Source organism: Furipterus horrens, unplaced genomic scaffold, assembly GCF_987537825.1.
Source record: "Furipterus horrens unplaced genomic scaffold, mFurHor1.1.pri manual_scaffold_4, whole genome shotgun sequence".
Classification (NCBI taxonomy): Eukaryota; Metazoa; Chordata; class Mammalia; order Chiroptera; family Furipteridae; genus Furipterus; species Furipterus horrens.
The window spans coordinates 172757682-172783869 of record NW_028327174.1 but is presented as its reverse complement, the minus strand read 5'-3'; the positions used below and the strand labels follow the sequence as shown (position 1 = coordinate 172783869).

The 26188-nt window shown below is 45.0% G+C and overlaps 1 protein-coding gene across 1 annotated transcript; it reads left to right on the top strand.

Annotated features, from left to right (window-relative positions):
* The first annotated feature begins 3670 nt into the window (after nt 1-3670).
* Nucleotides 3671-6142, top strand: CCL19 (C-C motif chemokine ligand 19). The gene is made up of 4 exons (XM_090275905.1): nt 3671-3939; nt 5126-5252; nt 5687-5780; nt 5870-6142. Exons 1-4 carry the CDS (start codon nt 3879-3881, stop codon nt 5894-5896), a joined length of 309 nt encoding a protein of 102 aa, XP_090132031.1. The 5' UTR covers nt 3671-3878; the 3' UTR covers nt 5897-6142.
* The last annotated feature ends 20046 nt before the right edge of the window (nt 6143-26188 follow it).

Sequence of the window (26188 nt, the reverse complement as noted above, 5' to 3'; positions counted from 1 at the left end):
ACAGAATGAAGAAACAAGAATTAAAAAAAAAAAAAAAAAAAGGCTGAACTAAGTGGCTGGGTTGGTGAAGAATGGGGTGGTCTGTGGGCTTCACTTTAAAACTGGTTTCTCTTTTCTATCCTAATGGCTTGGACAGAAAGAGCCCAGAGGCCTGAGAGGGGGGAAACCTAAAATATTTCCCTCAGTCCAAACTAAGTATAATGGGCAAAAGTGTTTTGGACAGGTGAGATGTACCTGGCATACCTTCCTCCAAAGAAGCCCTCCTTTTCCCTAATGTGGGACATTGGAAAATTAATACCTGTCTTTTGTCATCTAGTGGTTACGGATTTAATGATGTCCTTTAACCCTGTTGCCCCAGAATACAACAAGGATGCCAGCCTGTTAAACCAAGCATGCCGTTGTCCAGAGACAGCCAACCAACCTGGAGTCTGCACGATCCTTCCCCTTGTAGGAAGGCCACCCTCCCCTCCACATCCCCACTCTTATTAGGGATTTCTTGACCCAAGGGTAGGTAGGACAATGACCATGTGCAGCTTGAAGCAGCTAGAGGAGTTCGAGACCTTCGTCCATTGTCCTTTATAAGATTGTAAAGGGTCTTAAGTCTGAGAGGGAGGGATTGTTATTTTTTATTGTTAAAATATTTAACTAATTAATTAATTATTTTTTAAAAAAGAAGAAGAATATATGAAAGGGTGAGCCACAGGCATGGACTTGGGGAGGGGATTGTCAGGGAAGGGGGGTGCTGGGCGGAGGGGAGCAAAGGGAAAAAAATTGGAACTACTGTAACAATATAATCAATATAATATACATTAAAAAAAAAAAAAAAAAAAAAAGGAGAGTATGAGAAGACTCTGGGACATCTCCAAGAGGGCCAACAACAGAATCATAGGGATGCCAAAAGGAGAAGAAAAAAAATTGAAAACATATTTGAAAAAGTTATGAAAGAAAACATCCCTAATTTTATGATGGAAACAGATATACAAGACCAGGAAGCACAGAGAGTCCCAAACAAGTTGGACCCAAAGACACAGCATAATTAAAATGCCAAAACACACCAAGACACATCATAACTAAAATGCCAAAGGTTAAAGATAAAGAGAGAATCTTAAAAGCAGCTAGAGGAAAGTAGAGAGCTACCTACAAAGGAGTTCCCATAAGACTATCAGCTGATTTCTCAAAAGAAACTTTCCAGTGAAGAAAGGACTGGCAAGAAGTATTCAAAATGATGAAAAGCAAGGACCTAAAACCAAGACTACTCTATCCAGCAAAGCTATCATTTAGAATGCAAGGGCAGATAAAATGCTTCCCAGACAAAGTAAAGCTAAAGGAGTTCATCATCACCAAGCCATTATTACATAAAATGTTAAAGGGACTTATTTAAGAAAAATATCCAAACTATGAACTTTAAAATGACGACAAACTCATGACTATCAACAACTGAATCTAAAAAGCAAAAACAAAAACAAACTAAGCAAACAACTACAATAAGAACAGAATCATAGATATGGGGATCATTTGGAGTGTTATCAGCTGGGAAGGGGAAGGATGAAATAGTGCAGGGATTAATAAGCATAATTGATAGGTACAAGATAGACAGGGGCATGTTAGGAATAGTATAGAAAATAGAGAAACCAAAGAACTTATATGCACAACCCATGGACGTGAACTAAGTGGGGGCGGGTTGCTAGAGGGAAGAGGGATACCGAGTGAAGGGGGCCAAAGGGGGGGAAATTGGGACAACTGTAATAGCATAGTCAATAAAATATACTTAAAAATGAAAGAGGACCTGAAGGTCAGAGATGGAAGAAGTGAACAATTCTGCTGGCTTTGAAGAAACAAGCTGTCATACTGTGAGAGGGCCATATGGTAGGAACTGCAGTGGTTCCTGGGTGCAGACACCAGTTGACAGCCAGCAAGAAAGTGACCTTAACCTTACAACCACAAGAAATTGTTTTCTGCCAATAACCAGGTGAGCTTGGCAAAGGACACTGAACTCCATAAAAAGAGCTCACTTGACACCTTGATGTAAACCTTCTGAGCCCCTGAGAAGAGTATCCAGCCAAACCACACCCAAACTCCTCACCCCTGGAAACTTGAGATAATAAAAGTTTAAGCTACTAAGTTTGTGGTAATTTGTTATACAACTATAGAAAACTATTAATACTGGATAGTGTAGGATGGTCCCTATAATTTTATCCTTTTTCAGAATGTCATATAAATAAAAACCATACAAGTATGTTTAAGAAGAAGAAGAAAAAGAATACTAAGATATAGAAACTGGATTATTTGCACATGGTCACACAGTTAGCAAGTGGTAGGATCTGAATCCCAACCTAGGCACGCTATCTATGGTCTTACTCTTTTTACTGATAATGAACAGATGGCAGATAGGCAGGGTAGAACAGTAGTAAAACTTACAGTACAGTGTAAATTTTATTTAAGAAGGCACTGGGATTCAAGGCACTTGCTGTGTGACCTTGTGCTCTGAGCCTCATTTTTCTTATGTTTAAAACAGAGATAACAATTTTATGATAATAGTAAAGATGACTTTATACTTTTCTTGGGAGAGTTAAGTAAGATACTAGTGGTTAAGTCCTTGATACAGAACTTAGAACATAGTAAACAATTACGAATGCTATACTACTAATATTATTATTAACGGATGGAAAGGAAAATAAGTTAAAAAGTTATGAGGGACTCGCCACCCCATCCAAAAGAGGGTCCAGAGCTTAGATGCAATGGTTGAATGGGTGTCCCACATATTAATCTCTCTTTTGAGGCCTTCTCTCCTGGCCTATCTCTAGTCTTTCTTGTAAGGACGGGAAATCATTTGTTCCCCTTCTACATCTGTCAATTCCTTGAAATTTGGGAATTTGTCTGAATATGAACTGGCCAGTCCCCTCTCCTTAGAAATTCCCTCTTGGTTCCCAGGACCAAGAAGCAGAAAGATGAAGGGGACTATTCCAGGTCAGGATCCCTCCAGCTGTTCCTCTGACCCAGGTGTTGGACATAGGAAAATAGTAAACAGAGGAAGGGGCAGAGCTCACTGATGCAGGAAGTTGAACCTCTGAGGCCTGAGAATTAGGATGGGGTGCTGGGCCTCCTTCCAAGGAACATTCCCTTTCAGGTCTGTTTGTCTCAGGGAGAGCCTGTCCCCAGATGATGATGGGCAGGCACTGTGATGACTAGGGGGGCCCTCCCAGGCTCCATGCTTGCTCTGAGCGCACCAGATAGCCTTCTTTTCCACCTGTGCCAGAGAGAAGAACCACAGAGGACAGAGTGAGGATGAGCGATAAATCTTGGAAAGAGAGCACAACTCCTCGTTTTGAGCACACACACACACACACACACACACACACACACACACCCCAGTTCTGACCACCAGCCCTGAAGGTCAGCCCTGTGGTTGATAATGCAAATGCCACCAATGAGATGAGAGTGCAGGCCTTCTCAAGTGAGCTGGCAGTGCAAGGATCCCTTCTCTTGGCGACACTGCAGACTGCTTAGGTTCTCAGAGCTGAAGCCAAGGAAAGCAGAAGAGTGGGAGGCTGCCTGAGCGGGGAAGAGGGAGGGCGGAGTCAGGTTCCCAGAAAGAGGCTAGGGGGCTGAGGGGCAAAGGGGCATCTAAATAATGATATGTGAAGGGGACTTTCTGAGTAGAAATAGTGAAAGCTTTTTCTGGGCAATAAATAGGTTGTCAGCAGTCACAGCCTCACACAGGCTTCCACACTCACATTCCCAGACCACCCGCACGCCCCACAGGGACGTTGTGACATTTCCACTCCCAGCCAAGCCTCAGCCTCCCACAGCCTCCTGCACAGGCTCAGAGACTCACTCACAGCACGCTCTCACTGTCAGTCAGCCTCCGTTCACTCTCCATGGCACCCCATGTCGCCGCACTTCTGGCCGTCAGCCTGCTGATACTGTGGACCTCTTCTGGTAAGGCTGAGGGGAGGCTCAGGGCTCAGGGGAAGCAGTGGGGGGCGAGGGGGTTGTCTAGATCTCAGACTGCTTGGCATGGACATGCGGGACACTGAGAGTTAGGTCTGCACCATTTGGTGAACCTGGGGGTGCCCTGTGCCCTGTGTGTACGCCAGTGAGTATGAGTATATCTGGGCCTCTGCATTCCAATGTGTATCTGTCTCGTGTTGTATCTCAGGACCTCTGGCTGCCCATCTCTTTGCAAGCTTTATTTCCTGTTACTGAAGTTTCCCAGACAGAAGAGAACAATACATATTTGCTTAAGGTGGGGAGAATAAGAGACACTGAGGCAGAGTTAATAACCAAAATATTTAACAATTCTTAAGTCCTCTAACCCAGCCTCCTGCTACCCCACACCCACCCCTCCCCCATCAATTCAATGCTGTGACCAGCATTAACATATTTTTTTTAAATTTATTGGGGTGACATTGGTTCACCAAACCGTACAGGTGTCAAGTGTGCAACTGTATAAAACATCATCTGCACACTGCATCGGGCACCCACTGCCCCAGGCAAAGTATGTTTTCACCCCCATTTTCCCCTCCTTTGCCCACCTCCACCTACCCCACTTCCCCCTTTCCCTCTGGCTATCACCACACAGAATGGATTGACCTGGAGGTGATTATGCTAAGTGAAATAAGCTAGTCAGAGAAAGACAAACACCATAAGGTCTCACTTACAAGTGGAATCTAATGAATAAAATAAGCTGATAAACAAAAATAGAAACAGAGGCATGGATATGCTGTCAGAGGGGAGGGGGCTGGATCAAAGAAGGTGAAGAGATTAACTGAAAAAACATGTATACATAACACATAGCATTAACTCTTCATTTTGGGGAAAGTTGAGAAGTCCTGGGAGACAGGTTGGGGTGATGGGGCACCAGGAAGGCATTTGTGGGGCTCAAAACAGTGGTTGTTTACCACACAGCTTAGAAGTAGTTCAATATTTCAATGTATTTAGCATTGTTGGTGCCATGTTGGTGCATACTGGCTAAATATCAGGTCTCGCTGCCTCCACACACACACAGGTGTCCTGAATCCCAGTTAGGGCTGTGGCCTCTCCTCTTCAGAGTCTCTTTATTCTAACATATTCTAAAACGTTCTAACATTTCCTTCTTTTCCCTTTCATCTATCGGCCACCCCAGCTCAGGGTGGTGCCAACGACGCAGAAGACTGCTGCCTGTCTGTGACCGTGCGCCCTATCCCTAGGAATATTGTGCGATCCTTTCGATACCTCCTCATCGAGGATGGCTGCAGAGTGCCTGCTGTGGTGTGAGTTGTGGGGAGGAGTGCATCTAGCCTCATTTTCCCAAGCTACCCCCACTTTCTATTTTTTTAAAGATTTTATTTATTTATTTTTAGAAATAGGGAAAGGGAAATAAAGAGAGGGAGAGAAACATCAGTGTGTGGTTGCCTCTTGCATTCCCCCAACGGGGGACCAGGCCTGCAACCCAGGCATGTGCCCTGACTTGGAATCGAACCTGTGACCCTTTGGTTCACAGGCCAGGGCTCAATCCGCTAAGTCACACCAGCCAGGGCATACCCCCACTTTCTTTTCTCTCTTCTTCCTAAGCCCAAACTCTTCAAGGGAGCCCCTGAAACAGGTTTTCAGATGCAATCTTCAGCCTCTGCCCCTCATACCAGGGCCCACCAGGAAGCTGAATTCTAGGGCTCCAACCTTTCTGACCTTTGACCTCTGACTCCAGATTCACCACACGGAGAGGTTACCAGCTCTGCGCACCGCCAGAAGAGCCCTGGGTGGATCGCATCATCCAGAGACTGCAGAAGAACACTGCCAAGGCAAGCCTGCCCTCCCCAGCCTTACCTCCTCCCTCTGAGCAACTGCCCAAGACCCCAACCCATGACCTTCTCTCTCCTTCCACCTCCAGAGCAAGCTCAGAGCAGTTAACCCATGAGAGCCCCCAAGGGAGCCCTGTGTCTGAGTGAAGGATGTGAATCACTGCCACCCTGGGGAATCAAGGACTAGAAGAGAGAACCAGACCGTCAGCTCCTCTACAATCAGACCTGAGCAGGGCCTAGAGTGTCAATGAGAGTGTGAATGTGATGTGAGCGAGAGGGTGAGTGAGAGGGTAAGTGTCGCAGGAGCACAGCTTCTCCATGCCCAGACTGCAATGCATCCAATAAAGCCACTGGTGCCCACAGATTTGTCTGTTTGCTGTCTGTTCCGGAGGACCCAGTGGGATCTGTTTTACACTTTACAACCTGAGCAAACTTCTCATCAGCCTCCACCTAGCACCCTGTATTCTCACGATAAGCTCCCACAATCAAGGCTCCAGCTCCTGTCTCCTCAAAACCCTGTCACACTCCACAGTTCAGCAACACTCAACCTGCATCAGTTCCCTGAACAAGCCAAACTCTCTCACGCCTCCCAGTCTCTGCTCTCCAAGGCAGGTGTTCCAGCATACAGGTGTCTCAAGGATCAGGTGTCACTGGGGGAAAAGGAGTTGTCAGGAACCAACTCTCATGGCTAGAGGAGGGACAGAGGTCCCTGCTCAACTGCCTGGGGGGAAAGTACCCATCTATCCATGCCATTCCCTCTGTCTAAAACACTCCTCTCTCTCCTGCCCGCTTAGCTTACCATCTGGGTCTGGATGACTTTTCCTCCAGAAAGCACTTTCTGACCCTAGGCTGGGTTAGGTAGCCTCCTTCCCTCCCAATCTCCTAGGAACCCCTGCCCCTCTCCCGTTACAGCACCCATCACACTGAGTTATAATGGCTAGTTTGTCAGCCTTCCTGAACAGGGATCTTATTGGTTGGGTTTCCACTCTCTCCCTGGTGTCCAGACACTGCCAGGCACAAGGTAATCACTCAAATATTTCTTTAAAAAATGAATAAATATGTGAAGAAAGGCTTGACAGCCAGGGGTGAAGGCTCATCTGTCCGCATAGACTCTGACCTCCAGGCCAGCCCTCTTCTCTCACCCAGTCAATCTGGGCCAGGTCCAGCACCATCTGGGACCACACTTCTCAAAATACTGACAGACCTGGGAGCCAGAGATGAGAGATGGGACAGGGCCAAGACGGTGGAAAGAGGAGCAACCAGGGAAGCTAGAGTGATTCTGCCTGAAGGATGCCCACCACATGCCTGAAGCCCACATGGGCTACAGGGCCAAGGCAACACTGAGACCAGGGGCTTCACAGGGAAGAAATCTCAGCTCTGGGAGACAAAAGCCCTGTAACCCTTAGAGCAGCCCAGGGCAGCTCTGGAAGGAGTTAACCTCTTGTGCTTGGGAAATCCTCTGGGGAGGCGGGCTGGCTGCCCAACTATGGCCTCTAAGGTCTAACTGGGAACAGCAAATTGTGCCACTGGGGTTGAATGGCAGCTGAATGACAGACTGAGCATTCTCACCTGGCAAGAGTGGCCAACACTATACCAGACATAACACATCTGGTAACAAAACCAGGCCCCAGCAGGCCTGGACAGCCTGGGAAGGGGAGAGGTGGTTAGGGAGCTGTGCCAGCCCCTCCTCACTGAGCAGAGAGCATGACAGCTTCTTCCTCCCTCTGCTCCCAGAAGCAGGTGTTTAAAGCCTCAGATTTCCCAGGTCATAGAGTTACAAGGGGTGGGAGGGATGGGGATAGTTTGCAAGAACAACTGTTATGGCTGGGAGGTTTGGCTCTGCTGCCTGGGGGAAATTACCCATCCATTCACGCATTCGTGCATTTATCTGTCTAATGTCCCTGCAACGGTGAGATCTCTATCCATCCTCCCACCCACCCACACATTCATCCATTAATCCATCTATCAAGTCTGCCAGCCATGGAGTTCTAAAGGTCCCAGCTGTGGCTACCATTTGGATTCCATGCCCTGAAGCCCAGAAGGCAGAGGACAAATGTAGGTGTGAGAGGGACACATTGCCTCAACTCCTCAGCTCCCAGTGAAGCCAAGCAGCGGTCAGCCTACCACAGAGGCAGACACAAACCGTCCCTCTGGACACTTGGGAAAATTCCCAGATAGAACAGGGGAGGTGAGGGTGGGAGCCCTGAGAAGGTGCCACCAGGACAGAGGTCCCTGGACACTGCTTTCCTGCCACTGTCACTGCGTGTTACAGGAATAGGCCTCGAGCTCAGTGCTCAGCCATCAATCCCACAACCCTGCTTCTGCCCCTCACTATTCAACTCTAGGCAAGATCTTTCCTTACTATCACCCAAGGCCTCGGTTCCCCCATCTGTCAGATGGGGAAGTGGCTTAATTTTTAACAGTCCCTCCAAACAAAGACTTGACTCATGAATCTTTGGGTCTCAGGCTAAACCCCTGTTATTCACATGGGCTTCCCCAAAGTCACACATATTCACAAATGTCACCACTTCTTGGAGCCATAGGGGAACACTCTCTGGGAACATAGGAAAAGCTGAGGCTCAGGAAGGGAAAATAATCCAAAAGCCAGTGAAGCAAATGAAGAACTTTGAGGAAGTCTGTGGGCAGACACCAAAGCCCCACAGAGAGCAAGCATGCAGCCCTCTCCGCCTTTTCTCCACCCAGTCAGTGCCTTTCCTCCTGGCTTGCTCTCTCCCTCTTTTTCTCATCTCCAGCCACCAATCCCTCATGGGCACTGGGTTTTATCACCTTATCTCCCTGCCAGAAACATGTGGGTTCAGCCAAGCAATTTGGGACTTGGTTCTGATTCATTCAAACATTCTCGGTACTGTGACTTCATCTAATCAACATCTGCTTCCTGTTTCACTATAATTCACTGATAAGTGTGGCATCTTTCTGGTGGGCCTCCCTGGCAATGATGAAGCTGCCTGTTCTCTGAGGGGTGGTATGGACTCCTAGCTCCCCGACTAGGATACGGGAACCTTGCTGCCTGCCTGTAGGTAGACAGACACCTTCCTCTCTAGGGCACATGGAACCTGCTACAGATTTAAGGCCAGCAATTGAATCTCCCTAAAGGGATCTGACATTCCTGCTCAGGGAGCTCCTAGCTTTGTAGGTGGACAAAAATCTCCCTGTTCTGTCCATTAATAGAGTTCCCAGCAGAAAGGATCAGGCCTGTTGATCTTCATTGCCAACATTGCTCTGTAGATGGTAATCAGATGTGTACAGAGCAAGTCCCAGTACACATCTGATTAACAAAAATGAATTTGAACATGGCCCTTTCCCACAATGCCCCCACTACTCACACCTGGAGCACATCCAGTTCTCAAGAGAGCAGGGCTGTCTATCGTGTGGGTGTTTGGTCAGAACCAGCCCCATGAAGTTTTTGATCATATTTTCATGATCTCATGTTCAATTTCTTGGTAAGCCCCCACCCTTGGGCCCCCCTTCTCTGGACTCCGGGAAATTCAGAAACAGCCAGAAAACCTTGGAAATAGTCACACAGAGGGGCAGGACTCTTAAGTAGGGAGTTTCCAAGAGATCCCCCATAAGAAAGCAGGCAAATCTCTGGCTAGGGAATTCTCTCAGTGGTTCCTAAAACTTGAACCACATGGAAGGACAAGGCTCTATAGTACCAGCTAATTCACCACTAGTGCTCAACAGGTGCTGGGCACTGCTTTCGGTGCTCTTGTCATTCTTAGGTTGCAGCTGAGGAAACTGAGGTGCAGATGTTTAGCAACTTACCCAGCCTGGACAGCTGGTAAAGTAACAGAGCTGAGAGTCCTAACTGGGCTGTTTGGCTCCAGAATCTGTACTACATGTACGGCCTCTCTTAGTTGACCCATCTCCTAAGTAAAAATGAGGAAGCAGCCCTCGGGAAAAAGGAAAAGCCATTTGGGGGTACTGACCGTGTGCCAGCCTCCAAGCTGAGTCCTTTATGTGCATGATATATTGCATCCTCAAACAACCATATAAGATGGGGATCACTAGTCCCATTCTATGTATGAAAAACTTGAGGCACAGAGAGGTAGAGTGACCTCCCAAGTCCTCTCAACTGGTAAGTGGCAAAGCTGAAACTGAAGCCCAAATCAGCCTGGTGGGTAGCACTTGGGCTGATAGCTGGGGGCTTAGAAGCCTAGTTGGGGTGGAAAGACTTGGCTTCCTAGGAAGAGCTGGGGGGAAAAAAAAAGAAGAAAGTCAAGGCCCAGTCAGGACCCCAGTGCTTGACCCAGACACAGAGATGTCCCCAGGAGAGCCTTCAGCCTCCTGGGCCTCTCCAGGAGAAGGGGAACAGACATCTCCAGGGCCTCCATGAGAAAGTAGGTACAGGTTCTCAAGGTTTGCTCTGACCTCAGTTTTCCCAAGTGGAGCATCAGGCTACAACAATGCCTACCTTCTTACCTCCATACTCAGGGAGTAACAGAGGCCAGGACCTGGTGCTGTTGTAATAAAAATAGGAATGAAGGACTTCTGGCCAAGATGGAGGTGTAGACGGACACGCTGTGTCTCTCTCCACAACTAAGAAGGAATACAACTACCTCAAAACTAGAAACAATCAGAAGTTCCAGAAAATAAAACTGCATGGAAGTCCAGCAAACAAAGATATAAAGAATAAATACTCATCCAGACAGGTAGGAGGGGTGGAGCCTGGGTGGAGAGGACCCGCTGTGGTGCCGGCAGCAGCAGCAGCAATGGCAGGCCGGCAGAAAACACAGTCACACATTTTAAAAAGTCAGGAAGGACACCTTGGGAGCATTCCCAGATCCTCACCAGACCTCACAGCCCATGGTCCCAGCACCAGGGAAAATCAAGCCTCATTGCTTCTGACTGTGCAGACCAGTGGGGGTTGGGGTAGAGGCAGAAACAGCCAGTCTCAGCAGAGTCCACATGTCTAAAGGGTCCCCACGGTCCTAGAACATCCGCATACCCACCCACTCTGGGAATGATGGCCAGGGCAGCGGCTAGAGTGGCGCCAGTCCAGTGTGGAAGTGGGAGAGGTGCCTGGAAAAGGGACGAGTGCTGGGCAGACGACATTGTTCCCTCTAGGACCCCTCCTCCACATACAGCGCCACAACGTGGTGAAACGTGTTGCCCTATACTGACGAATCCCTAAGGCTCCACCCCTTACCATGTAACAGGAGCGACAGCTCTACCTGGGACATGGAGGCAAACAAACATAGGAGCCTGTCAGAATGAGGAGACAGAGAGGTATGGCCCAAAAGGGAGAATGGATCAAGGTTCCAGCGGGAGAACTAGGCAACGAGGAGATAGCCAACCTAACAGATGCAGAATTCAAAACACTGGTGATAAAGATGCTCACAGGATTGACAGATATGCCTGAGTATGGCAAACACATAAGAAAAGAAATGAAGGCTATGCTAAGTGAAAGGAAGGAAAGTCCACACAAAACCAATAATAAAGGGAAGGAAACCGGGGTTCAGATCAATGATTTGGAACATAAGGAAGGAAAAAAGTCAACCAGTGCAGAATGAGGAAGAAAGAATTGAAAAAAATGAGGAAAACTTCCCAAATTTTGTGAAGGAGATGGACATACAGGTCCGGGAAGCACAGAGCATCTCGGGCGAGCTGGACCCAGAGGGAACCACACCAGGACACATCATGACTGAGATGTCAAATGTGAAAGATAAAGACAGAGTCCTGGGGACAGCAAGAGAGAGGCAGAGAGTTGCCTGCAGAGGGGTGCCTATAGGACTATCAGCTGATTTCTCAGAGGACACTTTGCAGGCAGGAAGGGACTGGCAAGCAGTATTCAATGTGATGAAAAGCAACTTACAACCAAGATTACTCTACCCAGCAAAGCTATCATTTGGAATGGAAGGGCAGATGAAGTGCTTCCCAAACAAGGTGAAGCTAAAGGAGTTCATCATCACCAAGCCATTATTATATGAAATGTCAAAGGGACTTACTTAGGAAAAAGAAGATCAAAACTATGAACACTAAAATGACAACAAACTCACAACTAGGAGTAGGGTCAGGACTATGGGTCCTGTGGGCAGAGCTTCTGAAAGGGTCAGGCTTCGCAGCAGGGCTCTGAGCCAGCCTGGCAGGGCATCTACAGAGTAGAGTACCTAATGGCCTTAGGGGCAGGATCACACTCCTGACGGACCCACTTTTGAGGGCCACTTCTCTCTCCTGAGGGGTCAGGAACAGCCAGGACAAGGGAGGAAGACAAGGGTTAGGGCAGAAGCTCCGAGGATCAGAGTAAATTAGGGAGGCAGTCCTCAGCCCCACTTCTGTTCCTAGTACACTCAAGTCTTCCCTGTGTCTCCTGTGGGGAAGCAAATGTGATGTGCCCTGGGCTCCAACCCACCAAAGTGGGATGACTTTAGCTCCAGCAGCTTCGACACTGCCCTGCTGAGACAACCAGATCCCCAGTATTCTGGATATCAGAATTGTAGTCCCTGGCAACACCATCAAAACCCCAATCACTTTCCTACCCCATACCTATCAGACCACCAGGGGCACAACACTCAAGTCCTCCATAAATTCAGGATCCCTGGCAAGACATACCAATACCTACTGGTGTCCCCATTGCTGACAGGACCCCATTAATGCCAAGGTTCCCTCATTACTATCAGGAACACCCATGCCTGTCAGGTGCACAACTCCAGGGACACCATTTTCCCTGTAGCCGATGTTAGCTTGATTTATAACTTTTAAATATTTTTTAAAGATTTTATTTATTTTTTAGAGAGAGGGGAAAGGAGGGCTAAAGAGAGAGAGAGAGAAACATGAATGTGAGAGAGAAACATTCATTGCCTCCCATACACACCCTGACTGGGGACCAAACTTGCAACCTGGGTATTTATCCTGATCCTGCCCAGGAATCAAAGTGATGACCTATTGCTTTGTAGGGTTACACCTAACCAACTGAGCCACATTGGTCAGGGCTATAACTTTTAAATATTTAGATAGATACATGTTATGTGAGTCTCCATTAGTACTTGTTGTCACAGGCCCTTCAAATATTAGGTGGCCAGCCTGCCAGATCCCACCTCTGGAATCACAGCTCAGCTGCCCCTGGAAAACAGACATCACCTCTGCCACCACTCCAATCATCAGCAAAATGGATTTTCTATTAACCGTGCTCCTGTGTATCACTAGCTCTCTATTCACAGTCTTTGAAAGGTGCTCCTGATTGGATAAGCCTAAGTCCTAGGAAAACTAGTATGTGACCCTTGGTGAGGAGTTCTATGATGGAAGGCAAGTTCTACTGGTAACTAAAACTTATATAATAGGAAATTCCTCAAATCATAGAAAGGGGTTAAAGTTGTGGGCAGTGAAAAAAAAAAAAATAAATATCTTTATAGTCCACCCTATAGTTATCCTACATCAATATCCATCCTTTTTCCCAAACACTAGACTTCTTAAAAATTTAAAAATATCACCTAACAGGAATCACTCTTGCTTATACAACCAAGTATTTCACCATTCCCCAAAAAGCAACTAATCAGAGCCTTTAGCAAGTAAAACATCTGTCTTAGGTGGTCTGGGCTGCCATAATAAAATACCATAGACTGGGTGGCTTAAACAACAGTAATTTATTTTCTCACAACTCTGGAGGTTAGAGGTTCAAGATAAAGGTGCCAATATGGTTGACTTCTAGTGAGAGCCCTCTTCCTGGCGTGCAAATGGCTGCCTTCTCACTGTGTCCTCATATGGCAGAGAAATCTCTCTCTCTTCCTATTTTTATAAGGCCACAGTCCTATCAGATTAGGACCCTACCCTTATGACCTCATTTAACCTAAATTACTTCCTTAAGAGCCTATCTACAGATACAGTCACACTGAGGGTTAGGGTTTCAACTTATTAGGGACATAATTTAGCCCATAGCAAAATCCAATTCCAAATCCAAGATCTCAGGCTGACATCATTCCTTTTCTAGTTTTGTTGTAATCTCATCTCTCTGTTCCACAACACCAACACACCTGATTGGTCAGAATAGGCTGGGTTATGCTGCAGTAATAAATGACACCTAAGTCTGAGGGCTTAACACAACAGAATTCTATTTCCCATGCACACCAAGTCTGCTGTGGGTCTAGGCAGGTCTTTAGTGCAGCTGCACTCCATGTGGTGGTTCAACATTCCAGGCCACTTTGATCTTTTGGCATGTTCTTTTATCTCAACACACGTTTCCATGATCACTTCAGCCAGGGAAAACAGCAAGGAGAACCCTTGCTTAAATACTTCTAACCACAAATCCCACATGCAATTTCTGCACACAGTTAATTGGCCAAAGTAGGTCACACAGCCATGCCTAATTTCAAGTGAGTGATTGCCAGGAGAAAAAGTAAACCACAATCTTGCTAAGTAGTAGTAATTTCACCAAACAACCTATATTCAAGGATGGAATAAAGGAGAATGAAAGAAAATGGAATTCAGTTAAAGAAATAGCAACATTTCACAAAGAGGAAGGAATTACAAATAAAAGCTTTAGTCAGATCATAAAAAAAAAACACATAAAAACGTATAATTCTGAACACAAAACAAAAAATGCAGACAAGTGGGTCCTGCTGCCCACCAACACCCTCTAGGCAAAATTCCGGAGGCAAAGTTTTGGTAATAAAGTAAAAGAGTCTTTATTCCAAAGCTATACAATTTTGGAATAACAGCTTTCCAAATACATTAGCCACTTAAGCCTGTCAATTAAGGCTAAAATTGGACTTCCAGTCAAGATGGAGGCATAGGTAAACATGCCTTGCCACCTCACACAACTACAGAAAAAAACTACATCTAGACTACAAAACAAATCAGCTCTGAATGGTGTGACTTAGTGGATTAAGCACCACCCTGCAAACCAAAAGGTCACAGGTTCAATTCCAGTTAGGGACCATGCCTGAGTTGTGAGCCAGGTTCCTAGCTGGGGGCATAGGATAGGCAACCAATCGATGTATCTCTTGCACATTGATGTTTCCCCTCCTTCACTGTCTCCCTCCCTTCTCCTCTCTCTAAAAAATAAATAAATAAAATCTTTAAAAACAAACAAACAAATATAATCCAGAACTCTCAGAAAATTGAGCTGTATGGAAGTCTGGCAATCAAGGATTTAAAGAAGCCACATTCATCCAGATGGGTAGGAGGGGCAGAGATGTGGAGAGAGGTAGAGAGGCCCAGAGAGGTGTGGAGCCATGGTAGTGGTGCAGAGAGGCAGCAGAAGAGGCAGTCCCACATTCCCGTGTGGTGGATAAAAATCGGGAGGAATACCTTTGGAGCGAGGGATCCCAGCCCCAAACCAGACCACCCAACAGTCCAGGATTCCAGTGCCAGGAAGATAAATCCCCATTACTCCTAGTTATAAAACCAAAGAGGGTTTAGGCTGCTGGATTATCAGGAGATTCATTTTAAAGGACCCACAAAGACTTAGGACTTAAGCAGACCCACCCCCTCTGGTATTCAGCACCAGGGCAACAGCTAGAAGGGCACAAGTGGCATACAGGGAGAAAGTAAGGAGACTGAAAACAGGGTGATGCTGAAACACAGCTTTGTCCAGGGCAAAGATCCAGAAGCCAGGCAGCAACATTGTCCCCTCTCTGAACCCTCCCCCCACACAGAGTCAAAAATCAATGAAACAGGTCCCCCCACTCTGGCAATCAACTAAGGCTCTGCCCCACACAATTTACAGATCTGCTCTTCTACATTAGGCCACACTACTAACACAGGGAGTCAAAGCAGCTCTACTTAATACACAAAACAAACACAAGGAAGCTGCCAAATTGAGGAGACAAAGAAATATGGCCCAATTGAAAGAATAGAACAAAACTCCAAAAAAAAAAAAAAATATTAAAAGAAACAGAGATAACCAACCTATCAAGTGAAGAGTTCAAAACACTGGTTATCAGGGTGCTCAAAGAACTCATTGAGTATGGCAAAAGCATAAAAAAGACCCAGGCAGAAATGAAGATTACATTAAGTGAAATAAGAAAAAAATCTACATGGATTCCCTGGCTGGTGTGGCTCAGTGGACTAAGTGCCATTCTGAGAACTGAAAAGTTGCAGGCTTGATTCCCAGTGAGGGCGTGTACCTGGGTAGTGGGCCATGTCCCAAGTTGGAGGCATGCAAGAAGAAACTGATCAATGTTTCTCTCACACATCAGTGTTACTCTCCCTCTTTTTCCCTCCCTTTCCTTGCTTCTAAAATAAATTAAAATAAAATCTTCTTCTTTTTTTTCTTTTTTTAAGAAAAATCTACAGAAAACCACAGTGGACGGGATGAAACTGAGAATCAAATCAATGACTTGAAAGATAAGGAAGAAAAGAGCATTCAACCAGAATATCAAGAAGAAAAAAGAATTCAAAAATACAAAGATAGAATAAGAAGCCTGAAGGAGAAGAAGAGCAAGAAATTAAAAACTTATTTGAAAAAATTATTTTAAAAAACTTCCCTAATTTGGTGAAGAAGATAGACATACAAGTCCAGGAAGCACAGAGTCCCAAAGAAGTTGGACCCAAAGAGGACCACACCAAGAATGCCAAAGATTAAAAATAAAGAGAGAATTTTAAAAGCAACAAGAGAAGAGAGTCACATACAAAGGGGTTCCCATAAGACTGTCAGCTGATTTCTCAAAAGAAACTTTACAGGCAAAAAGGGACTGGCAAGAAGTATTTAAAATGATGAAAAGCAAAGACCTACAACCAAGATTACTCTATTCATCAAAGCTATCATTTGGAATGGAAGGGCGGATAAAGTGCTTCTCAGACGAGGTAAAGCTAAAGGAGTTCGTCATCAACAAGCCATAATTATATGAAATGTTAAACGGACTTATTTAAGAAAAAGATCAAAACTAAGAACATTAAAATGATAACAAACTCACAACTATCAACAACTGAATCTAAAAAATAAAAACAAAATATAACTAAACAAACAATCAGAATAAAAACAGAATGATAGGTATGGGGATCATTTGGAGGGTTATCAGCTGGGAGGAGGAAGTGGGAGAAATGGGGAAATGGTGCAGGGATTAAGAAGGATAATTGGTAGGTACAAAATAGACAGGGGGATGTTAAGAATAGTATAGGAAAGGGAGAAGCCAAAGAACATATAGGCATGACCCATGAACATGAACTAAGGGAGGTGGGACTGCTGGAGAAAAGGGGGCTACTGTGTGGAGGGGAGCAAAGAGGAAAATTTGGGACAACTGTAACAGCATAATCAATAAAATATAAATTTTTAAAATGGCAACAAATTCACAAATATCAACAACTGAATCTAAAAAAACGAGCAAATGATCAGAGCAGGAACAGAATCATAGATATGAAGATCACTTGGAGGGTTATCAGCTGGGAGGGGGAAGGGGGAGAATGGGGGGGGAGTGCAGGGATTAAGAAGCATAAATAGGTAGATACAAAATAGATAGGTGGATGTTAAGAATAGTATATAAAATGTGAAAACAAAAACTTATATGCATGGCCCAGGGACATAAACTGGGGTGGGGGTGGGGGCGTTGCTAAAGGCAATGGGGGTATGAGCCAGAGGGGGGCAAAAGGGGGAAAGTTGAAACAACTGTAATAGTAAAATCAATAAAATACATATTTTTTAATTTTTTAAATGCTAAAATCTATTTTTAAGTATATTGATTATGTTGTTACAGTAGTCCCAATTTTTTTGCCCTTTGCTCCCCTCTGCCCAGTACCTCCCTTCCCTTCAGCAATCCCACCCCCCTTAGTTCATGTTCATGGGTCGTGCATATAAGTTCTTTGGCTTCACCCTTTCCTATATTATTCTTAACTTCCCCCTGTCCATTTTGTACCAACCAATTATCCTTTTTAATCCCTGCACCATTTCCCCATTTCTCCCACTTCCCCCTCCCAGCTGATAACCCTCCAAATGATCCCCATACCTATCATTCTGTTTTTATTCTGATTGTTTGCTTAGTTAGATTTTGTTTTTATTTTTTAGATTCAGTTGTTGATAGGTGTGAGTTTGTTGTCATTTTAATGTTCATAGTTTTGATTTCTTTTTCTTAAATAAGTCCCTTTAACATTTCATATAATTATGGCTTGGTGATGATGAACTCCTTTAGCTTTACCTTGTCTGAAAAGTACTTCATCTGCCCTTCCATTCCAAATGATAGCTTTGCTGGATAGAGTAATCTTGGTTGTAGGTCCTTGCTTTTCATCACTTTAAATACTTCTTGCCAGTCCCTTTTTGCCTGCAAAGTTTCTTTTGAGAAACCAGCTGATAGTCTTGTAGGCATCCCTTTGTAGGTAACTCTCTGCTTTTCTCTTGCTGCTTTAAGATACTCTCTTTATCTTGAACCTTTGGCATTTTAATTATGATGTGTCTTGATGTGGTTCTCTTTGGGTCTAGCTTGTTCAGGACTCTCTGTGCTTCCTGGACTTATATGTCTATTTCTTTCACCAAGTGTGGGAAGTTTTCCTTCATCATTTTTTCACATAAGCTTTCAATGTCTTGTTCTTCCCCTTCTCCTTCTGGCATTCCTATTATTTGGATGTTGGCATGTTTAAAGTTGTCCCAGAGGTTTCTAAGCCTCTCTTCATTTTTTTCAATTATTTTTTCTTTATTCTTTACTGGTTGACTGTTTTTTTCTTCCTTATATTCCAAATCATTGATTTGAACCCCATTTCCTTCCCTTCACCATTGGTTTTGTGTGGTTTTTTTCTTTATTTGGCATAGCCTTCACTTCTTCCCTTATGTATTTGCCATACTTAAGCACACCTGTCAAGCCTGTGAGCATCTTATCGCTAGTGTTTTGAACTCTACATCTGTTAAGTTGGCTATCTCCTCGTCTGTTAGGTTGGGTATCTCCTTGTCACTTAGTTCTCCCACTGGAACCTTGATCCGTTCCCTCTTTTGGGCCATACCTCTCTGTCTCCTCATCTTGACAGGCTCCTGTGTTTCTTTGCCTCTATGTCTTATGTAGAGCTGTCACTCCTGTTACGTTGTAAGGGGCAGAGCCTTAGGTATTCATCAATACAAGGTGACATGTTTTACCATGCTGTGGTGCTGTATGTGGGGGAGGGTCTGAGAAGGAACAATGCCACTTGCTCAGCACTTGCCCCTTTTCCAGGCACTTTTCCCATTTCCATATGAGACTGGCGCCCCTCTAGCTGTTGCCCTGGCCATTGTTTCCAGAGTGAATGGGTCTGTGGACATTCTAGGACCATGGAGGCCCTTTAAACAAGCGAACTCTGCTGAGAGACTGGCAGTTTCTTCCTTCACCCCAACCCCCACTGGTTTTCACAGTCAAAAACATTGAGGCTTAATTTCCCAGCACTGGGACAATGAGCTGTGTGATCTGGTCTGGTGCCTGGAGCACTCCCCAGGTGTCCCTCCCTACTTTTCAAAATGTGTGACTATGCTTTCTGCCGGCCTGTCACTGCTGCACCTGCCTCTGCCCCTGCTGCTGCCCCCATCAAATTGTGTCCTCTCTGTCCCAGCTTCGCCCCTCCTACCTGTCTGGATGAGTATTTTTTCTTTATATCTTTGTTTGTTGGACTTCCATGCAGCTTAATTTTCTGGAACTTTTGGTAGTCTCTAGTTTTGAGGTAGTTGTATTCCTTCTTAGTTGTGGAGGGAGACACAGCATGTCTGTCTAGGCCTCCATCTTGGCCAGAAGTTAAAGGCTAAAATCTATAACTCCTTAATTCCCCTATCATTTTTCCTGTTTGTTTTTAACTATCTATTTCTATAGGACTAGTTTACAATCTACAACAACATAAGATACAAAAGCTACACAATTTTGGAAAAATGGTAGGCTTCTTCCTCACGGCTCAGACCCTCTAGAATACCCAAAGAAGAATAACCCTGCCACTCTCTGCCAGGCCAGCCTGATTCTAGGCTACACTCAGAGTTTCTTCTCCCGTCAAGATGCTGTTCTTTGCAAAACACAGGCAGCTGCAGCATGATCATCCAGGCATCCTCGAGGAAGAAGAGATCCTAGAGCCACTCTCTACCCTCCTTCTATGTTAAATCTTCCAGCCCATAATTTCTTGTGCTCCAGAGTCATTCAGCTTCTCAGCCAATCCATCCTAGGCTGTTTACCATTGCCTTGGGCAACCTCCCCCTACGGCCCTTCCCCACTCCTCCCCACTCCTCCCCAGTTATCTGATCAGATCTCTCTGTATCAAGCAGTTCTGAAACTGATCCTGGGGCTTAAACAGCATTTATTACTTCATTCTTATATTTTCTATTGCTGTGTAACAAATTGCCACAAATTTACCAGCTTCGAATAATCCAAATTTACCATCTCACAGTTTCTGTGTGTTGAGTCCAGATATATGTTGACTGAATCCTCTGCTCAGGGTCTCACCAGGCTGAATTTAGGTATCATCCATGGCTGCAATCTTCTCTCATGCTTCGAGTCCTCTTCCAAACTCACTGGGTGTTGGCAGTTGTGTTTGTAGGACTAAGGCCTTGAGTTCTTAGAGGTACCGGCCACTACCGGTTACACAGCCCTCTCCACAATATGGCAGTTTTCTTCTTCAAGGCCAAATGAGAGGACCTGCTCTTGCTTCTTATTTCTTATCTCTAGACACTTTTTTAAAGGGCTCACTTGATTAGGTCAGGCCCACCCATAGTAATCTCCCCTTTGACTAACTCAAACTCAACTGATTAGACTTTGATTTCATTTGCAAAATCCCTTAATTTTTCCATAATAACCTAATCACACCATATTCATATGTCAAAGGTCAAAAAAATCCCCTCAAAGCGTGCATGTCAGGGGGCAGGAATTCTTAGAGTTCCCTTTTCCACCAACTATCACTTCAGCTGCTTAATATTCTATGCCTGCTAAGGAACCCAAACCTCCACACCCAAAAGATACTAGCCCCTTGTGGTCCTGCCTGATTCAGGTTACAGAAGTCTTCCACTGACTTTGACCACTGAGCATGGTGTCACCAGGAAGTGCCCCAAGTACCCCACGGATTATTCCCATTACACATAGCCTCTTTCACCAATTACCCTTCTGCTGCCTCTCCCACACTGGGATTAATTACAAACTCCTGTCTTTCCTTTGAGTCTTCACTTGCTATTCATTCTACCTGGAATGTCTTTCCTCCTGCCTCACTCATCTTCAAGGCTCTGCAGAGCTCTCTCCTCTATGAAGCCTCCCCTGCCTTCCCTCTAAGCCCCGAGGACTCCTCATCGCCAGCCACATTGGTCACCTCCAACTTTGGGTTCAAGGGCCCTTGTCTCCTACACTTCTCCCAAGCAAGCTCAGCCAAGACCCAGAAACCTTGGAATCCAGAGTGGCCCAAACTGCAGGAAGGGGGTTGTTCAGAAAACCTTGCCAGAGGCTTTACTTCAAACTCCAGGAGGCAGGGAAGAGGGTACTGTTGCTCAAGACTTGCCCCCATTTCGATGTCCCGTCACCTCCGGAAGTCCTGTGTCATGTTTACCACATTCTGAGATATAAACAAGGTTTGGAGAAGGATGGAATGTGCAAAGAACTCCTTCCCAGGATCAGGGACTTCCAGTAGCTGATTCATCTGGTGCCTTGCTCATTTCCAGCTTCTTTCTGGAATAAGACAACCCAGACTCCTCAGGCCAGAGCCCCCCTTCCACAGACCAGGAGCCAAACATCCCATTTTCTCTATATACTAGACACCCTCTACAGGCCTGAGGAGGTGAGGGAGCCCCATATCCTCTTTTCCCTAGTCACTGGGTGCCCCCTGCAGGCCCTGTGAGACTGAGACACAAAGTGATGAATTGAACAAACAGAACACACATCCACACACACACACACAAGCACCAACACCCTCACCCACCTACATATGTCCATATGCACATACACATAGTCATATAATCAATCACACAGTCAAGGACACAGCATAGATATTTAAGCATATAATTACAATACAGATACAAGGACATACATACATACATGATTACACATAGATGTGGGCACACAGACACACACTCACACGTGGACATAATCTTTTCTCCTGGAGAGGAGTATCTGTTTAAGAGAAATAGGTTGAAAAGCCACCTGAGGAACAGGGTGATATCCTAAGTGGTGGACTTAATCAAAGGGTGACTAAACTGTTTTTAGGTCTAATGGGGCTTGTTGACTAGACAGCCCTTTGTTTTGCTGGGCACTAAAGTGCAGATAAGGTGAGTGCAGACTCACCTACTCTGGGAATGACGGCCAGGGCAGCAGCTAGAGTGGCGCCAGTCCGGTGTGGAAGTGGGAGAGGTGCCTGGAAAAGGGGCGAGTGCTGGGCTTATCTAGTGCAGATAAGATTTGGGGTTGAGCCCTGGCTGGTGTGTCTCAGTGGATTGAGTGCCAGCCTGAAACCAAAGGGTAACCGGATCAATTCCCAGTCAGGGCACATGCCTGGGTTGCAGGCCGGGTCCCCAGTTGGGGGTGTGAAAGAGGCAACCACACATTGATGTTTCTCTCCCTCTTTTTATCCCTCCTTTCCTCCTTCTCCCTCCTTTCCCCTCTCTCTAAAAATAAATAAATAAATGAAATCCAAAACAAGAAAAAAATAGTTGGGGTTGAGCTATTAGAAAGAGAAATTTGGAATTTGCAAGAGCTTAATCTCTATAACTTGTATGAAAGCTCTTAGAAGCTGGAAGCTGGACTCCTGAACTCAGCAAGCCAGACTAAACTGTCCTCACTGAATCCCAGGATATTGCATCCCAGGACACTCTAAAAAGAAAGAGGCATCCTGATACTGGTAATATATGCTAGGTGATGAATAAGAAACGAGGATGAACCTAACATTCACTAAGTGCCCATTGTAGTCAGGCACATACACAATTTCACAAAACATATATTATTGAACTTCTGGCCAAGATGGAGGCATAGACAGACACGCTGTGTCTCCCTCCACAACTAAGAAGGAATACAACTACCTCAAAACTAGAAACAACCAGAAGTTGCAGAAAATCAAACTGCATGGAAGTCCAGCAAACAAAGATATAATGAAGAAATATTCATCCAGACAGGTAGGAAGGGCGGAGAGGACACGGTGTGATGGCAGCAGCAGTGGAGGCAGCAGCAACGGAAGCGGCAGCAGACCGGCAGAAAGCACAGTCACACATTTTAAAGTGAGGAGGGACACCTGGGGAGCATTCCCAGCTCCTCACCAGGCCTTGCAGCTCACGGTCCCAGCACCGGAGAAAATCAAGCCTCATTGTTTCTGACTATACAGACCAGTGAGTGTTGGGTTGGAGGTAGAAACTACTGGTCTCTCACAGAGTCTGCTTGTTTAAAGGGACTGCATGGTCCTAGAACTTCCGCAGACCCACCTACTCTGGGAATGATGGCCAGGGCAGCAGCTAGAATGGCGCCAATCTGGTGTGGAAGTGGGAGAGGTGCCTGGAAAAGGGGCAAGTGCTGGGCAGGCAGCATTGTTCCCTCTCGGACCTCTCCCCCACACCCAGCGCCACAACGTGGTGAAACAGGTCGCCCTGTACTCACAAATCCCTAAGACTCTGCCCCTTACAACATAACAGGAGCAACAGCTCTACCTAGGATGCAGAGGCAAGCAAACACAGGAGCCTGTCAGAATGAGGAGACAGAGAAGTATGGCCCAAAAGGGGGAATGGATCAAGATTCCAGTGGGAGAACTAAGTGACAAGGAGATAGCCAACCTAACAGATGAGGAGATAGACAACCTAACAGATGCAGAATTCAAAACACTGGTGATAAAGATGCTCACAGGATTGACAGATATGCTTGAGTATGGCAAATGCATAAGAAAAGAAGTGAAGGTTATGCTAAGTGAAATGAAGGAAAATCCACACAAAACCAATGGCGAAGGGAAGGAAACCGGGGTTCAAATCAATGATTTGGAACATAAGGAAGAAAAAAACAGTCAACCAGTGCAGAATGAGGAAGCAAGAATTGAAAAAAATGAGGAAAACTTCCCAAATTTTGTGAAGGAGATGGACATATAGGTCCAGAAAGCACGGAGGGTCCTGGGCAAGCTGGACCCAGAGGAGACCACACCAGGACGCATCATGATTGAGATGCCAAAGGTAAAAGATAAAAACAGAGTCCTGGGGGCCGCAAGAGAGAGGCAGAGTTGCCTACAGGGCGATGCCTATAGCACTATCAGCTGATTTCTCAGAGCACACTTTGCAGGCAGGAAGGGACTGGCAAGCAATATTCAATGTGACGAAGGCAACCTGCAACCAGGACTACTCTATCCAGAAGGGCTATCATTTGGAATGGAAGGGAAGATGAAGTGCTTTCCAGACAAGGTGAAGTTAAAGGAGTTCATCATAACCAAGCCATTATTATATGAAATGTCAAAGGGACTTAAGAAAAAGAAGATCAAAACTATGAACACTAATATGATAACAAACTCACAACTATCAACAACTGAATCTAAAAAATAAAAACAAAATCCAACTAAGCAAACCACAATAGGAACATAATCATAGGTATGGAGATCATCTGGAGAGTTATCAGCTGGGAGTGGGGATGGGGAGAAATAGGGATCTTGTGCAGGGATTTAGAAGTATAATCAATTTGTACAAAATAGACAGGGGGAAGTTAAGAATAATATAGGAAAAGGTGAAGCCAAAGAACTTATATGCACGACCCATGGACATGAACTAAAGGGGGTGGGATTGCTGAAGGGCAGGGGGGTACTGGGCAGAGGGAAGCAAAAGGGAAAAATAGTGGAACTACTGTAACAACATAATCAATAAAATATACTTGAAAAAAAGTATATTATTCCCTTTTTACAGATGAGGAAACTGTCACCCATTCTCTCATCTGTCCAAGGTCATAAAGCCAGATTCAAACATAAGAGTTTGAGTATAAAAATATCCTTGTTTCCACTACAGTAGTAATGGAAAATTCAAAGCATACATGTTCCCACTCCCTACTCATGTGCCCAACAACAATACTAATCCAGACCAGGGATTAGCAAACTATGGCCCATGGGCCAAATCCAGCCTGCCTGCCACCTGTATTGTAAATAAAGTTTTATTAGAATACAGCCATGCCTGTTCATTTACATATTGTCTATGGCTGCTTTTGGGCTATGACAGCAAAGCTGAGGAGTCTCTACAGAGACAGCATGGCTAACAAAATTTTAAATATTTACTATCTGGACCTTTACAGAAAGAGTTTGCCAACCTATGATTCAAACCTAGCCTCAGAATTAGAGTTGGCAAGTGAGAGAAAGCTTATTGCCTTTGGTGTCTTAGCACTGAAAAAGGATAAATAAATGAATGAAATGGATGGATGGGTGGATGGATGAGTTGATGGACACATGGGCAGACATACAGTTGTCCCCCCTTATCTGCAGGGGACACACTCCAAGACCCCTCGTGGATGCTTGAAAATGTGGATAGTACTAAACCCTACATATATATTGTTTTTTTCTATACATATATCATAAAGTTCAATTTATAAATTGGGCACAGTAAGAGATTAAAATAACTGTGACAATATACTCTAATAAAAGTTATGTAAGTATTCTCTCTCTGTCAGCAAACGAGCACAAATTCCTTTTTCCTTCTTCACAATTCCACTGAGAGATTTGTTTTTACCATACATCTTAGCAACTTCAGCACACGTTTTTTTTTTCTTTCCTTATTGAGAACTTTCACCTGTTCACTTAAAAGAAGCACATTAGGGTTTCTCCTTAGCATATTCAAATTGCCAGTATTACTATCATGCTTTGGAGTCATAGCAAGTAAAATAAGAGTTACTTGAACAAGTACAGTGATACTGCCACAGTCGATCTGATAACCAAGATAGCTATTAAGTGACTAACAGGTGGGTAGTGTATACAGTGTGAATACACTGGACAAATTCACATCCCAGGTGGGATGGAGCACGATGGGTGCAAAATTTCATCACACTATTCAGAACAGCAAGCAATTTCATACTTTTGAATTGTTTCTTCCTGGAATTTTCCACTTCATGTTTTTGGGTTGTGGAGTGAATCCATGGATAAGGGGGACTACTGTATATAAATAGTATATCAAAGGTTTGTTTCAAGTGCCAATGTTCTGCCCACACCTTGGGAAAACTAAACTTTGTGGGTTTTACTTTCCTCATCTGTAAAATGGGCATAATAATACAGTAATTATTATTCAGGGCTCCTTTCATTACAAATACAAAAACCGAACTTAGACTAGCTTAAGCATAAAGTTAAATGTGTCATATCATATAACTAGATCCATTAAGAAGATTTAGTCTACTTCAGCCCTGGTTGGATCTCAGCCCTGGAGGTTCAGATAATATCACCATCTCTTAACTAGACTTCTAATTCTTTTTGTGTGAGGGCCTCATTCTTTTAGCAGCGGAAATGTGGCCACTGAAACTTCAGGTCTAAATTTTTATAGTGAGTCCTAGCTGGTGTAGCACCCGTGGATTGAGGGTCGGCCTGTGAACCAAAAGGTCACTCGTTTGATTCCC